A 15,977-nucleotide genomic window follows, 5' to 3' on the forward strand; every position below is an offset into this window, starting at 1 on the left:
TGTCAAGTTTTCTATTTCAGGTCAACTAGAGGAGGTTTGAAACTAAATTTAACACTACTATTTGTGCCCAGATTTTTAAAAAGGTGCATGTTATTAAAAATTGCTGAAATTTTTTCTCCAGCATACAAATAACAGGCCAAACTATAAAGTCTTAAAAAAACGAAAAGATTTAAAGAATTATTTTCCTTTTCCCTGAAAAGACTATGCCAATATAAAACGAACAGAAATTAATTAAAAAAACTTTTTTCACAAAATAAGTTTTTCATAGAAAAGTAAAGAACTCCCTTAAACCAAAAATGAGAAAAAATCAAATCAAATAATCTACCAAGCGTGAAACTACCACAAATCAGCATTGATAAATAAATGAAACCTAAAACGGGTTGTAAATTATGCCCTGGGGCATATAAGGTTTTATAGAAAGCGTTGTCGTAGAAACTTCAAAAGGCCTCATTCGATGGGAAATTGAAAGGGCTAGTGCCATTTTTAATAGTTGAAAGTGATTGGAGAGCAACTAACGGCCCTCTGACGCCAACCATTTCCCCAAATACATCCAAACAAAAGTTTGAGATGGCCGTTTTGTTTAACGTAGTTGAAAGTTTTGGAAATTAGGCCTTTAAGGATGACAACCCCCTCACAACCCTCAGGGCAAGGGTTGTAATTTATGCCGCGGGGGCATATAAGGTTTTTATAGAAAGCGTTGTCGTAGACACTCCAATAGGACTCATTCCATTGGAAATTGAAAGGGCCACTGCCTTTTTAAGTAAACTAAAGTGATTGGAAGTTTAGACATTTTTATAGTAAAGATCGATGCGGGTACAATGTGTTATTATTACTTTTTTATTTTTTTAGACCAGGGTCCTTCGTATCGAAGAAGTTGTCGTAGAAACTTTGAAAAGGGTTCATTCGATTGAAACTAGAAAGGGCTAATGCCAATTCTAATAATCGAAAGTGATTGGAGTGCAACTAGTCCCCGTCTCACGCCCACCCTCCCATTTGCCCATGATGTTTAAAAACTAAATGTTGCCTTAAGGAAATGAAAATACATTGTGTTAATGCTAATTCCCAATAAGGCATCTCAGCAGTATCCCAAGAACGACTGAGAGTATTAAATTCAAACTTTCGGGGCTACTTCTCCTCTTAAAATTTAACCGAACCAAAATAGCGTAAGTGTATCCAAGCTATCAAAGAAAAGTAAATAGATTTTTTTTTGCAAATGGTATTAAGTTTTCTATTTGAGGTCAACTATATGAGGTATGAAAGTTAATTAAAAACTACTATTTGTGTCCAGATTTTTAAAAGGGTGTATGTTGTTAAAAATTGCTGAAAATCTTTCTCCAGCATACAAATAGCAGGCCAAACTATAAAGTCTTGAAAAAAACAAAAAGATTTAATGTGTTTTTTTCTTTTTCCCTGAAAAGACTATGTCAATATAAAACGAACAGAAATTAATTAAAAAAACTTTTTCCACAAAATAAGTTTTCATAGAAAAGTAAAGAACTCCTTTAAACAAAAATGAGCAAAAATAAAATCAAATAATCTACCAAGCGTGAAACTACCGCAAATCAGCATATATAAATAAATGAAACCTAAAACGAATAGAAATTACAATACATAACCGAGTCAAATTTGAAACGAGCAGAAAATAACATGAGTAGGGTTCAAAACCCCTATACCTTCCCAAGGCCAGAACATAATTTGCACTTTACTGAAAAAAAAATACAAATGAATGTGCATTGTCAGTTTAATATACATACACTGATATTTAGTAATCAAAATGTTAATATTATTTGATTTATTAAAGTTATAAAAGTAAAAACATTTATATTTTTTTCAGTCTGTGAATCAAGATTAGGAAGATAAGTCTGTGAATCAAGAATAGAATATTGGAACCTCAGTGATGACAGGGGTCAAGTGTGGTTCTGAAGCATGGGCGCTCTGAAAAACGGAGGAAGATTTTCTAGATGTTTCCGAGAGGAATTGCGAACGTTCTGGGTACCCGACTGGCTGACCTTTTCTTAAACAGTAGGCTGTACGGAAAGTGTGGTCCAATCCCGCTTTCTAGAGCTATAGTGACAGAAAGGTTGAGACGGTTAAGGCACGTTCGGCGGATGAAGGATGACAGATTGCCAAAGGTTTTCCTTTTCGGCCAATCGTCTAGGGCTAAACGAAAATCAGGTCGTCCTCGATTGGAGTGGGAGGATGTCGAAAGGAAAACTTTAAGGGAAATGGTAACTTCCTGGCAGGATGTAAAGAGGGGAGCTTTGAATAGATTTTGATGCAGGAGGAGCGTGCATAGCAGTGTTTGCATCAGGTAGCTTGATACTACGGTGAGTTTTGAATAGGGTTGAGAATTCTTTATCCAAGGGGCATGCGTTCGATCCCTGGCGTGGCCAATTATTCGGTATGGGACGGCGTCAGTGACGTGACTCTGTAAGCTCAGCCAGAATCAACCCAGCTCTAAATGGGTACCTGAAGAAATTTGGAGAAGGTAAACAAGAAGGGTATGTGAAAGCACGGAATGGCTGGCCCTTAACCCCCCACCCCCCATTGCACTTCCTGCCTGAAGCGCCACGAAACGGAGATCAGTACCTCCGGTTTGGACCTTAAGGGTCTAGTGCTGTCATACTTATACTTATACAATTACTTAGTAATTATTAAATACTATGTAATGGAAAGTGACTATTCAGTACTATTAGCTACTAGAGTTACCTTTTTAATTGTACAACTAACCTGAGAAACTAGCTGGACTTGAAATGTCATTTTGGATAAATTGGCTCCATATAGCTGCAAAATTTGTCAAGAAACTAGAAGCAACACGATTGACTCCATGAACCTTTTCAGAAATTAAACTTGGTGATGGTAACTGTTGTCCTGTTGCGCTAAGACGAAGGGCGGATATGCCTGAAACATTATCAATTTACTACATACACAATTAATATAAAAATTAAAATATTCGAGTTACATATTAAATATATGAATCACATAATATATATATATATATATATATATATATATATATATATATATATATATATATATATATATATATATATATATATATATATATATATATATATATATATATATATATATATATATATATATATATATATATATCATATAAACAACCATTAAAATTCTAATATTTATACACTAAATGTAAAACTGTACGAACAGACTGATGAACTTGTGATAATCTTACAGTATTTTTTTTTTACAGCAGGTTTTTTTAGTACTTTCAAAAGGGCTGTCTATTCTAATTAAACGGCCTTTGTGATTCAGGGATTTGTGATTCGAACTTTGTAAATAGCGAGGTATTGACTAGGAGGTGAACCCTCTCATATATGTGATAGCTTCTGCTCGTTTTAAGTTTTAATGTTGCTCCTTACTTTCAGTCGAAAAAAAATTGTTTTTTTATTTAATTTTCTGAAATGGATCTTTGTTGATGGATCGAGGATTTCAGATATACGTGAGATCTGCAAGTCAGAGAACCTTAGTGGAAGTCCTAGCAGAAAATTCGCAAATCAGTAGAATGTGCTTCGTGTTCATAATACATGCACGTAGCATACATTTTTTTTTAATATAAAGAACAAGATCTTTGTTCTAAAGAGATGGAAATATAAATAAAGCAACAAAATATAAAAGCAAACAGCAAGTTCACTTTGAGATAATATGCTAAAGAAATGTATGCCGAGAGTGTGCAACATATCCTACCATGTATAAGCTTTGATCAGAGACAAATTAAGCATAAAGTCACCATCACCGCGACCATAAGAAGTATCCGTGTCACTAAAATTAGTTACTGTGCACATAGAAGACCTTTATTTGATATCCACTAATCGTATTTATTTGAGATCCACTAACAGTATTTTCAATATTGATTTTGATATATTTTCAGTCAGACCTGAATTATGCAAGTGCCTTGAGTGTCATAAATAACAGTGTCTTAAATTGATATAACATTAAATGAAAAAAAAAACATTTGAATACTGATTCAAGTACTCAAATTGATGTACCCAAATTCTATTATTTGTACACTAGGATATAATTTTCCTTGAGCTGCCAAGAGCTATTTTAGCGTAAGGACTTACTCCCTCCAAAAAGCTCACGGTAACCAAAATCGCAGTAACCTCTATTTTACATAACCCAAGTTCTTTTTTTTACTTACACTCCCTCTCATTGGACAACTGATTTTGTATTTATTTTTGTATTTATTTATTTAACAAGTAAAATGGAACAATATACAATCTTGGAACAAATCAGGAACGTTGGAGGTCGAGGAAGATGAATTTACAAGTAGTAACAATTAGTAAAATGAACTAGAAGTAGTATCAGGGCCAAATAAACGATAAGGAAATAATACCAGTACGGTATTCAACATAAAAAGTTTGTCAGAATTAATAATTAATTTTTTAATTAATTTAATAATTAATTTTTAACTACCTTTGAAAAGTAGCATTCATGCGCAAAAATCCACAGTCGGAATGATAAACACTTTATTTTAAAAGATTTAAATGTAAATGATCAAAGATGTCCTTCAAAAACTGATAAATCTATCATGGACAAAGAGATCATGATCACCTAACTGATAACTGACGATAATTTGTATGAAACGTAGCGAAACGGTTTCCTCTTTTGCTTTTCTTTTTATAACTGGGGGGGGGGAGCGTGCGAAGAAATTCAAATTATGAGAAATGGATGACTTTGAATTTAATTTTTATAAGAACATAATTTTTGCCAATTTTTTACAAGCGAAAATCCATCAAAATCTGGCCAGTTTTTGCTTGTTTTTTTTATCCAATGAAAAAAAGTGGTTTAAGATAAAAAAGCCCTAAAATAACTCGGGGCTACTTACTCTTAGAAAAATAAAAGGTTTAGTATTTATAAATTATTCTATGGTTTTGTTTCTTAGAATATCTGAAAAGTGCCAGTTTTCTAATTCTTTTTTTGCCTGCAAAAAACAACAACTAACAAACAGAAGACGGTGGAAGTTTTAAATAAGACACAAAACTTTGTTATGCTTCTCTCATTTTCTTTTTTTTTTTGTAATTTAGCTTGACTAGATACAAAGTAATTGTATTGCTTGCTACATCTTGTACAAACAAAATCTAAAAATTATTTAGAGCATACAGTGCTTTAAACCTTGTACAAAATTATATGAATAGTAGGTACAATTTTTAGTTTCTTTACGAAATTAAAGTCTGTGAAAGAATGGAGTTTGCTTTTGGTTCTTCAGTACCAATTCTAGCTAAATTGAAATCTCCATTTTGGAATCTTCCTTTGCTTTCATATATTAAAAGCTTATGATAAGGTATGAGGTCTCAACCCTCTTTATTCGCCCAATTTATTTACAATCGAGAACACAAAACGACAGCGCATAGCACCTCAGTTTTACCACTATTTTAGCCAAAAATCGATCTTGATTGGTAATTAAATAAAAAAAACAAGTTTTTTAAACTGAAAGTAAGGAGCGACATTAAAACTTAAAACGAACAGAAATTATTCCGTATATGAAAGGGGCTGTCCCCTCCTCAACGCTTCGCTCTTTACGCTAAAGTTTTTTTATTGTTTTAAAAAATAAATTTGTGAGAAAGAATCAAGCTTTATCGTAAAGAGCGAGGCGTTGAGGAGGGGACAGCCCCTTTCATATACGGAATAACTTCTGTCCATTTTGAGTTTTCATGTTGCACTTTACTTTCAGTTTAAAAAACTTGTTTTTTTTATTTAATTTCTGATCGTTTTTTAGTTAATTCAGCTTTTATTTTGGCCCACCGTCATTGAATAAGTAAACAAAATTTGCATAAAAATTTTACTTTTCATTTGCTAAATGGATGCCTCGAAATTTGGTTATGACGTAATTTACAAATTAACTTACGTAACTAACTTCTATATTCGTATATTTTTCTTCTGGCAAAAAATACAAAGTTGTAGATTTTTGCAGATATGAGCTTGAAATCTATGTAATAGGGTTTTTTGATACGCTGAATCTGACGGTGTGATTTTCATTAAAATTCTTTCACTTGTAGGGGTTGTTTCCCCCCTCTTTAAAAAATCAGGTAAATTTTCTCAGGCTCGTAGCCTTTGATGAGTAATACTAAACTTAATAAAATTTATATATTTAAAATTAGCATTATAAACCCATTCTTTTGATACATTTATTGACATCAAAATTCCGTTTTTAAAAGTTTCGATTACTATTGAGCCGTATCGCTTGTTTTTTCATTTTTTTTTATTACGTATATGTTATTACGTATATGAGGGGGTTTTCCCCTTAGTAAATACCACGCTCTTTACGTTAAAAGTTAAAAAAAAATTTAATTCACAAACCCCTGAATCACAAAGACCGTTTAATTAGAATAGATAGCTCTTTTGAAAGCACTAAAAAAAACTGTAGCGTAAAGAGCTAGGTATTGACTTGGGGGAGAACCCCCTCATATACGTTATAATTTCTGTTCGTTTTAAGTTCTAATCTTGCTTCTTATTTTCAGTTGAAAAAAACTTGTTTTTTTTTAAATTTAATTTCTGATCGTTTTTTAAATAATGCTTGGAAATCCGGCGCCCCCTTCATCGAAATATCCCTTACCCCAAAGAAAAATCCTCCGCGGAAAGATTCTCCCGAGTAACCCCCTCCTCCAGCCCCACCCTCCAGAAAAAATCATCCATGAAAATGTCTGTATATTTCCCAATAACCAATAAATAATGCTGGCAAGTCCGGCGCCCCCTTCATGGCAATTTCCCTTCCCCATGAAAACTCCCTTCATGGACAGATCCTCCAAAATAACCCCCGACCCCCCCCCACTATCAGAAAAAAAACCTCCTGAAAACTTCTGTATACTTCCCAATAACCAATACTATATGTTAACCTTGGGTAAAGTTCATAACTTTTAGCCCTCCCCCCGGGGACTTCGTGGGATTAAGTCATCTTAAAAGACATAATTATCATATTCTCGACCATGTTGGAAAAATAGCTATCTCGATATTTTTATCAGATTACTTTGGGAAAAAAATGAGCGTAGGAAGGGGCCCACTTGCCCTCCGTTTTTTGTCACTTAAAAAGGGGTCTAGAAGTTTTAATTTCCGTTCCAATGAGTCCTCCCATGATATTCTAGGACCACTGGGTCGATACGATCACCCCTGGGGAAAAAAAACAAAAAAACAAACAAGCAAATAAACACGCATCCGTGATCTTTCTTCTGGCAAAAAATGCAAAATTCCACTTGTAGATAGGAGCTTGAAACCTCTACAGTAGGGTTCTCTGAAACACTGAATATGATGGTGTGATTTTCATTAAGGTTCCCGTTTTCTAGAGTTTCGGTTACCATTGAGCCGGGTCGCTCCTTACTTACAGTTCGTTACCACGAACTGTTTGAAAAGGCCGATAAAAGTTGCCAGCCAGTCGGTAAATCATTACCTTTTACGAGTTATAATTTAGAAAAAATTCCTTTAGGATCATAGCCACGCAACGATGACAGTAGAAATTTCAAAATACAATAAAAATAGAAAACAAAATAACAAATAAAACAAAATAAAAATAGATAAGAATAAAAAAAGGAGCCGATCTAGATTTAAAAACAAGCAAAAATACAATATCAAGATCAAAATCTTGAACGAAAAGTGTCACATAACGCCTTTTGGAGTAGTACAACCGAAGTGAGATCGAAACTCTTTTGCTGACAGTTTTAACATTTCAGTTTTCATAAAACCTAAAATCTTAAAAGCTCATTGCTCCGAAAGACGGAAAAGGATTTATTAGATGTTTTCCAGAGGAATTGTCTACGGATTGTTTTGGGTACCCGTTGAACTGACCGTATTTCAAACAGTAAGCTGCACGAAAAATGTTGTTCCATCTCGCTTCCTAGGGCTATAATGAGAGAAAGTTGGGGATGGACACGTTTTACGGATGATTGATGACAGATTGCCAGATATCATCCTTTCTGGCCATCCATCAAGGACGAAATGGAAAGCAGGCCGTCCACGAATGGGGTAAGAGGAGGTCGTAAAACAAGATTTAAGGAAAATTGGCTCTTCTTGGGAGGGTGTATAGAGGGAAGCTTTGAAAAAAATAGGGAAGGCGGAAGAAAATGTGCAGCTGTGTTGGCCTCAGGCGGCTTGGTGTTGCAGTGGGTTGTTAGAAGCTGTGGTAGTAGAGGCTCAACGTTTCTAGTTTTAAAACTGCATCATTTATATTTCTGTTCATTTCCGCACTACACCGTCTCTGTTTACATCATTCGAAAGAAATTCCACAACCTAACAATTAATCCCAAGATCCAATGCAGTCCCAGACTAAGAATTTCTTTTGAGATACAATAATAAATATAAAAGCTCCAACGCTCATCTAATATTGTAAGCAACTTTATAACACAGTCTAACATTTTAATGCGTTTCAGGTCATCCCCATCCCTGCATCTTATGGTTGCAGCAGTAGCTGCAACCTAGTAGAGAGTGAACTACGGGCAATAGTAACCAAAAACGTAAAAAAAACCTTTCAAAACAAAACTGACCAGTGAGCAAAGTTTTTAAGCGAAGGGGACTCAACAATGACACCTCTTATATTAACAGTAAAAATTCATTAGAAAAATAAATTTTCGAAAAATTTTCAAAAGTTGTTGTATTACTCAAGAACCGCTTATGGATGCAACTTTGAATTTTTGAAACTCATTCCACAACATCTCTACTTATACAACTGCATCATCAGTCAAAATAGTGCCGTAGCTTTGCCGTTAAATTACCTTTTTATGGGGTTATAAAACCCTTTATAATGACAGTTGATGCAGTGAATCTGGCAGCTTCTTTGTGTAGCTTGTCAACAATACAATTTTTTCGTGATTACATCACTTCATTAAATATAAATGTTACTTCATTCATACAAATGACAAAGCAATACCGTTTGTGTTGCCATTTAAAATAATGATGCATTAAGAATTTATTTTCTATGTTCGGCATACATGCCGGGGCAGACGAAGGAATTCATTTTGGGGGAATCTTCAAAAGAAACATCAAAAGAGGTTGTTTATACAGAGAATAAAATAAGAAGAAAGAAGAAAAGGGGTTTTATTGAAAGAAATAAACACATCACCAACAAACTTGAAGTTTATAATGTTTTATGGGTCAGGCACGCACGCAGGAATTTGTTTCGGGGGGGGGGGCGAATCCGTCAAACCCATTATTCTGTGAGAAAAATCAGAAAATTATGGGAAAATGAAAAAAATCGTGAGATTTCGGGGGGGGGCCCGGAGGCCCCCCCTCTGCGTACGTTCCGGGTATGGGTAGACACACCCTTTACAAAACCTTACATACGTAATCACTACCAGCCATCTTTAAATGGGAAGAAATAACCGGGAAACTATTGATATTCCAAGGGAACGAATCAATTAACTCTCCCTATGCAGATGAAATATGAATTAGAAACAACCATTATTAAACAATTAATAGTTTTTTTTTTGTTTATAAAATCGTTTGTGCCAATGAGATGTCAGTAAAGGGTTATTTGTAAGTGTCAAGATAAAGATTAATTCTCATCGAAAGCCTAACAGATGAATTTTTCTGGTATGAATCACCTCTCATGTTGAGGTGGAGGAAGATCGTGCACAGCTATGTTGGCCTTAAGTGAGTTAGTTGTTGTCAATAGTGGTAGTAGAATCAACCATAATACACTATTTGCTTCATCAAGGAGTTAAAGAGAGTCGCCATACTCAGTGCAATTTTTTTCGAGTGTCCCTAGCTTCCAGAGTTTTCAAAAGTTTTGCAGCAAAACCTCGAAAGATAATTTGATATCAGAGATAACTCGGACATCCACAATAGTGTGTACCAGTCTCCTATCTTATGTTATGCTTGAATCATCATGCTGGAATTACTTTAAAACAACTTTAGTTTACCCGATGTGACTTAATCTCGTTTTATTTTATACAGCGTTTGCGGTTTTTTCATCTCCTTTTTTTATGTTTGGCTTAACTTGATCAAAATTTATTTTCTCTTTTTTCACCGCTGATAAAGAATTTTTGAGATGAGGCCGATATGTTCGGACTTGTTTTATTATTTAAGTCAACTTTCACTATTCCTACGATTGGAAGAAATTCTTATAACTCATTCTGGGAAAAAAAAAAACAGAAACTTCTAAGCATCTTGAAAACCAAATATGATATGACAAATGGGTTGAACAAATCGATAAACCGTATTAATTTTAAGAATACAGGCTATGAATATCAGCAGCCTTATTTTGTGTAGCCTTATGAGGGGAAACCCCTTCTCCGCCTGATACTGCAAATCTCCGAACACCACGTAGCCGCAAACCTCTGCCTAGCGTGGCATACTCCATCTGATGTATGTGATTTCTGAAAGTGGAGCTGGAACTGTCTGGAGAATTTCCGGGGGAGAAATTCCCCGTAGGGGATTTTCCGCGGGAGCAACTTTCCACGTGGGGGGGGGATAATTTCAATGGAGGGTATATTTCTGGCATAATTTGAAAAATAATCAGAAATCGAGGTCTGTTTCAAATGAAATTATGCTACGGAGGATTTTTCATGCGGAATCGCCCTCAAGACATTTTTCGGGAGGGGGGGGGATTTTGAGCGAAGATGGAATTTTTCAGGGGGAGTTTTCTATGGGGGGATTTCACGTGGGAGGAAATGTCCAAGGAGATTCGCGCTGGGGTAGAATTTTCCATTGGGAGAGAGCCGGATTTCCCGGTATTATTTAAAAAAACGATCGGAAATTACATAAAAATACTTTTTTTTTCGACTGAAAGTAAAAAACAACATTAGAAGTTACAACAACAGAAATTATTCCGTATATGAGAGGAGTTGCTCCCTCCTAAATACCATGTTCTTTATGTTGAAGTTTTATTTTTCGGCCCAATTCTTAAAAAAAAAATATTTAAAGCTCACTAAAATCGGATCTTCGGAGCATGAGTCAGTGCTCATTTGAAACAGTTCGTGGTAAAAGAAAACTGTAAGTAAGGAGCGACCCGGCTCAATAGTAACCGAAACTCTAAAAAACGGAGTATACCAATATATACACTAAAAGAATCAGATTTTCATGCTGATTTCAAATATATAAGTGTAGTCCTACCCATCAAAAGTTACGTGCCTGAGAAAATTTGCCTGATTTTCGAAACAGGGGAAAACACTCCCTAAAAGTAATAGAACCTTAAAAAACTCACACCATCAGATTCAGCGTATCAGAGAACCCTACTGTAGAGGTTTCAAGCTCCTATCTGCAAAAATATGGAATTTTGTATTTTTGCCAGAAGAAAGATCATGGATGCGTGTTTATTTATTTATTATTTTTTTTTCCAGGGATGATCGTATTGACCCATTGGTTCTAGAATATCGCGGGAGGGCTCATTCGAACGGAAATTAAAAGTTCTAGTGCTCTTTTTGAGTGACCAAAGAAAATAGAGGGCAACTAGGCCCCCTCCCTCGCTCATTTTTCCCAAAGTCAACCGATAAAATATTTGAGAAAGCAAATAAAAAAAAATGATTTGAGATTTGAGATTTTGTTCAGAATGGTGGAAAAATATATTAACTATGTCTTTGAGGATGACTCAATACCCCACAGTCCCCAGGGGTAGGGCTGCAAGTTATGAACTTTGCCCAATGTTTACATATAGTATGGTTTATTGGGAGGCATACAGACGTTTTCAGGGAGATTTTTGCTGGTAGTGAGGGGGGATGGATCGGGGGTTACGTGGGATGATCGTTCCACGAAAGAAGTTTTCATGGGAGAAGGGACATTACTATGAAGGGGGTTCCGAATTTCCCAGCATTATTTAAAAAAAAAGATCAGAAATAAAATTAGAAAAACAAGTTTTTCAACTGAAAGGAAGGAGCAACATCAAAACTTAAAATGAATAGAAATTATGTATAAGATTGGGTTCACTCCCTAGTCAATACCTCGCTCTTTACGCTAAAGATTTTTTAGTACTTTTATCAGAGTCATTTATGCCAATTAACGGCCTTTGTGATTAAGGGGTCATTTTTAAAGAATTGGAAAAAAATTTGAACTTTAGCGTAAAGAGCGAGGTATTGACTAGGGGACGAACCCCCTAATTTACTTATTAAAAATATATGAATATAGAAGTTCGTTACGGAAGTTAATTCATAAGTTACGTATATTTATTATTAATAAAAATAAAATTAAATAAAATTAAAGAACTTTCGAGAAAGCCATTTAACCAAAAAAAAGTAAAATTAATATGACAATTTTGTCTTAACTATTAATACTCGGTGAGCCAAAATCAAAACCTGGAATGATTAAATTACGTTCAGAAATTAAATAAAAAAACAATATTTTTTTAACTGAATTTAAGGAGCGAAATTTATATTAAGAATGAACAGAAATTATTCTTTAGTTGAAAGTGGCTGTCCCCTTCTCTACGTCTCGCTCTTTACGCTAAAGTTTGACTCTTTCTCAAAACTCTATTTTTCAAAACAATAAAAAACTTTAGCGTAAAGAGCGAGGCGTTGAGGAGGGGACAGCCCCTTTCATACACGGAATCATTTCTGTTCGTTTTAAGTTTTAATGTTGCTCCTTACTTTCAGTTTAAAAAAAACATGTTTTTTTTATTTAATTGCACCTAAAATCAGGTACAGCAGCTTACTAATTTACAGCGGGTTCTAATATCAGGACAACATCTTGTTAATCCGATAACCTTTGAAAGCCGATAAATAGTAAATAAATTTTTTTTTTAACTTGTTTTCAAAAAGGATCGAAAGGTAGAATTTTTTTCTTTTCGAGAATCAGTGAATAAAAGTTAAAACAAGGGGTGCAAAACGGGTGCAAAAAAGTGAAACTCCGAGCGTAAAGAACGGGGGGTGGAGGAGGGGCAGCCTCCCTCGTATACGGAAAAATATATTCCTTTTAAGTTTCAATGTCGCCCTTTGCTTTATTAAGAAAAACCTATTTTTTTTTCTATTTAATACTACCCAAAGAGCGTGTCAAACGACAGGCTTAGAAAAAGAAAACCACACCGTATACTCTTTCGCGAGCAGCTCTTCCCTCAACCGAGATTTGGTTCCTCCTTCGCCTAGAGGTACAGTTTGGTACTTTTGTCTTATAACCACCACACTTAAGATCTTGTAACGCGAACACAGACAAAATAACCGGTTTTCATAGTCTTTATACCAGAAAATATTAGCTTCGGCTCGGTGGGAAACTACATTATAGCTATATTTTAATTAAATATTCAGTTGGTTTGGTTAGGTTAGTTTAGGTTACGTATTTAATATAATAATATATAGTAATATATATAGTATGTAATATACATAGTAATATATATAGTATATAGTAATATATACAGAATATATAGTATGTAAAATAAGGTAGTTTTGGCAAAAAACAATAATAACGATATAATAGGATTGAGCTTTATATTACATAGTTATCTAAGATATCTAAGGTTATCTAAGCTACTATAAATACGTCAAAGACATCAAAAACATCGGTGAATCGAAAAAAAAAGTTTAAAACCAATTAAATTACGTAAAGCTCTGTCCATCTACCGCCCCTCGTTTTCACAGATATTCATAGATTTCCGAGGAAAACCAGAATTCTTGCGCACCAGAATTAGCAAGCTGTTGCCCCGACTTACGGTCCAAAAAGGCCCAACCCAGATTCCCAAAGAACCAACTTTAGTTTTACCGTCCCACCAATCAGAAAGCTCGTAAAATCAGTAAGAAAATAAGTTTAGGCTTACCATCAGAAAAATCAGGAGGGAGTAGTCTTCCATAGGGTGCAATGGTACTACCCCATCTAGGATTTTGGACATTGTTACAGAAGCTATCATGAGATCTGTATTTTTGGGGTCTGCAGGGTAGATTATCCTCAACGGGGCAGTCACCTTCGTCAACGCTTGCAATTGAAAACGAACCAAGTTGATTCAGGACTTCCTCTTTTGTAAGTTTGTGCCTAAAATAACGTTCAATTGTAAAATAAAGCTACTTTATATAACGTTTTTATAAAAGTGTAACACTATTATAATATAAAACTATAACGCTATATAATATAACGCTATTATAATATAACGCTATTATAATATAAAACTATATTCATATTAAAATAAAACAAAATAAAAAAGCTTTCTAAACACATTATAATATTAATACAAGATAATTTTGAAGGGTTAAGCAAGCAGGCTACTTCGATACATTTAGAAATTTTAATGCTCCATGATGAGGAGCATAAATAGGCCAATTTTGGCCTAAATAGGCCAATTTTATTTTCCAATATAGGCCAATATTATAGGCCTATAAAATTGCCAATAAATTTGCCAATAAAATTGCCAATAAAAAAAGGCCAATAAAATTGCCAATATAGGCAATTTTATAGGCCAATATTATATTCTAAATAGGCCAATTTTATTTTCATAAATAGGCCAATTTTAATTTCATTAAAATTTTGGCAGAATTCACCTTGTTACCCTTTTAGGGCAGGGTTTATCATATGGTTGTTCAAAATAAGGAAGTCCGATCCTTAACGAAGTGGATGTCTTTCCATAATACTGAATTTCTGTGGGGTTCAGCTTTACTACACCCTTCCCGATATATGAATATGATAAAAATCAAAAGTTTAATGTTATATAATAGCTGTAAAAATGCCTTTTATATTATTGCCCTTCTCCAAATGACTTGGGCCACTCTTGCAATAGATTCCTGACCGTTTCACCACTGTTTATACTGTGGTTAACATAACTCCAGTGGACACACAGAAATCCGTGTCGTTCCGGATTAATTGGTCCAGACCTGGTTATAATACAGATAAGTGTTTTAAGTTTTTTTTTTTTATCCTTAAGGGACTCCTGAAATAAATTACATGTCTAGAAAAACAACTAATGGATGGTTTATCATGTGCACAAGCAGGGGGGCGGGCCTCCAGGCTGGCCTCCCACCCAAAAATTATTCATTTTACCTAATTTCTTGGCAACCACTATTAAAATTATTGAAAAAATCTTTTATTCTCCAAGAAGAATTTACTATGTGCGTGCCTATAATATCTATTATGCCTTTTTTTTCAGAAAGAATCGTAGTTCATGTAATTTATCACAGCTAACTGTTTCTTAGTGATCCCTAACGACCTTCCGCAGAGCCCAAGGGCTAGGACGAGAAACAGGGCTCTGGTGAATCCCAATTGAAAGACCTTACATATACTGTGGGATAGTGAACATTGATTTTGTAAGTTAAGAACACGAGGAATAACGAAAAAAAATACATAGTTTCAAATATTATTATGGTTGTTTAAATATAATTATTACAAGGTAATCTGAATATTGTTAATTTTCCAACCTTCACTTCAATAAAGCGAAATCTGTAACTTTTCAAAATTAAATGACTTACGAATTTTATAAATGTAGTCAACGGTAAAATTAACCTTCAATTATCAAATTGATTGGGTTCGGTTACTTTGACTGATATTAATCACTAAAATACGTGTTTTCCAACTTGAAATGTAATCATTCTTCTTGTCCTGTTTTTCCAAGCATATTCAATTTTTTTTCCTTTTTCAGAAATTTAAAGTGTACTTGTTAAGAATCCAGAAAATACGCAAGATATTGAATTTCAGAATCCAGAAAATACACGAGATATTCTATAGCGAACATGATAAAACAAACTAGTCAAGCAGGTTCTTTCAACGGAGAATTCCTATGCCGAGCATTGCAAACAGTGGTTTTTCACTCCGTTTACCATATTTGAACTTTAGTTTATTGGGGTTGAAGGGGCAAAAAAAGGTACCTAGGTTAGGCTAGGTTACGTATTTAATATATGCTATACTTTACCCCACCCACCCCCCATATTGTGCAAATATATAGCCCGAATTTGTTTCTAAACTATTATATTTTCATCCTATTTTGTGTTATTTTATTAGCATTAACGAAACTTCATTTCTTGCGAGTTTCTGGATTCTTAACAAGTACCTTTTAAACTGGCTTTTATGGAATGGGGGAAGCTCACGGGGACATTCGACTTCCCTTGAAACATGTATTT

General features: G+C 34.4%; 1 protein-coding gene across 1 annotated transcript in view; it reads right to left on the reverse strand.

Annotated features, from left to right (window-relative positions):
* LOC148941953 (uncharacterized) overlaps window positions 1–15,977 on the reverse strand; it is a 152,643-nt gene that overhangs the window by 66,974 nt on the left and 69,692 nt on the right. Inside the window, exons 5-6 of the mRNA XM_089103466.1 lie at window positions 13,694–13,905; window positions 2,731–2,901 (exon numbers count right to left, since the gene is read on the reverse strand). Of these exons, the coding sequence (XP_088959592.1) occupies window positions 2,731–2,901; window positions 13,694–13,905 (383 nt within the window). The remainder of the gene's footprint in view (window positions 1–2,730; window positions 2,902–13,693; window positions 13,906–15,977) is intronic.

Source organism: Artemia sp. Qi Xiang Cuo, chromosome 17 (assembly GCF_049724085.1).
Source record: "Artemia sp. Qi Xiang Cuo chromosome 17, ASM4972408v1, whole genome shotgun sequence".
Taxonomy (NCBI): Eukaryota; Metazoa; Arthropoda; class Branchiopoda; order Anostraca; family Artemiidae; genus Artemia; species Artemia sp. Qi Xiang Cuo.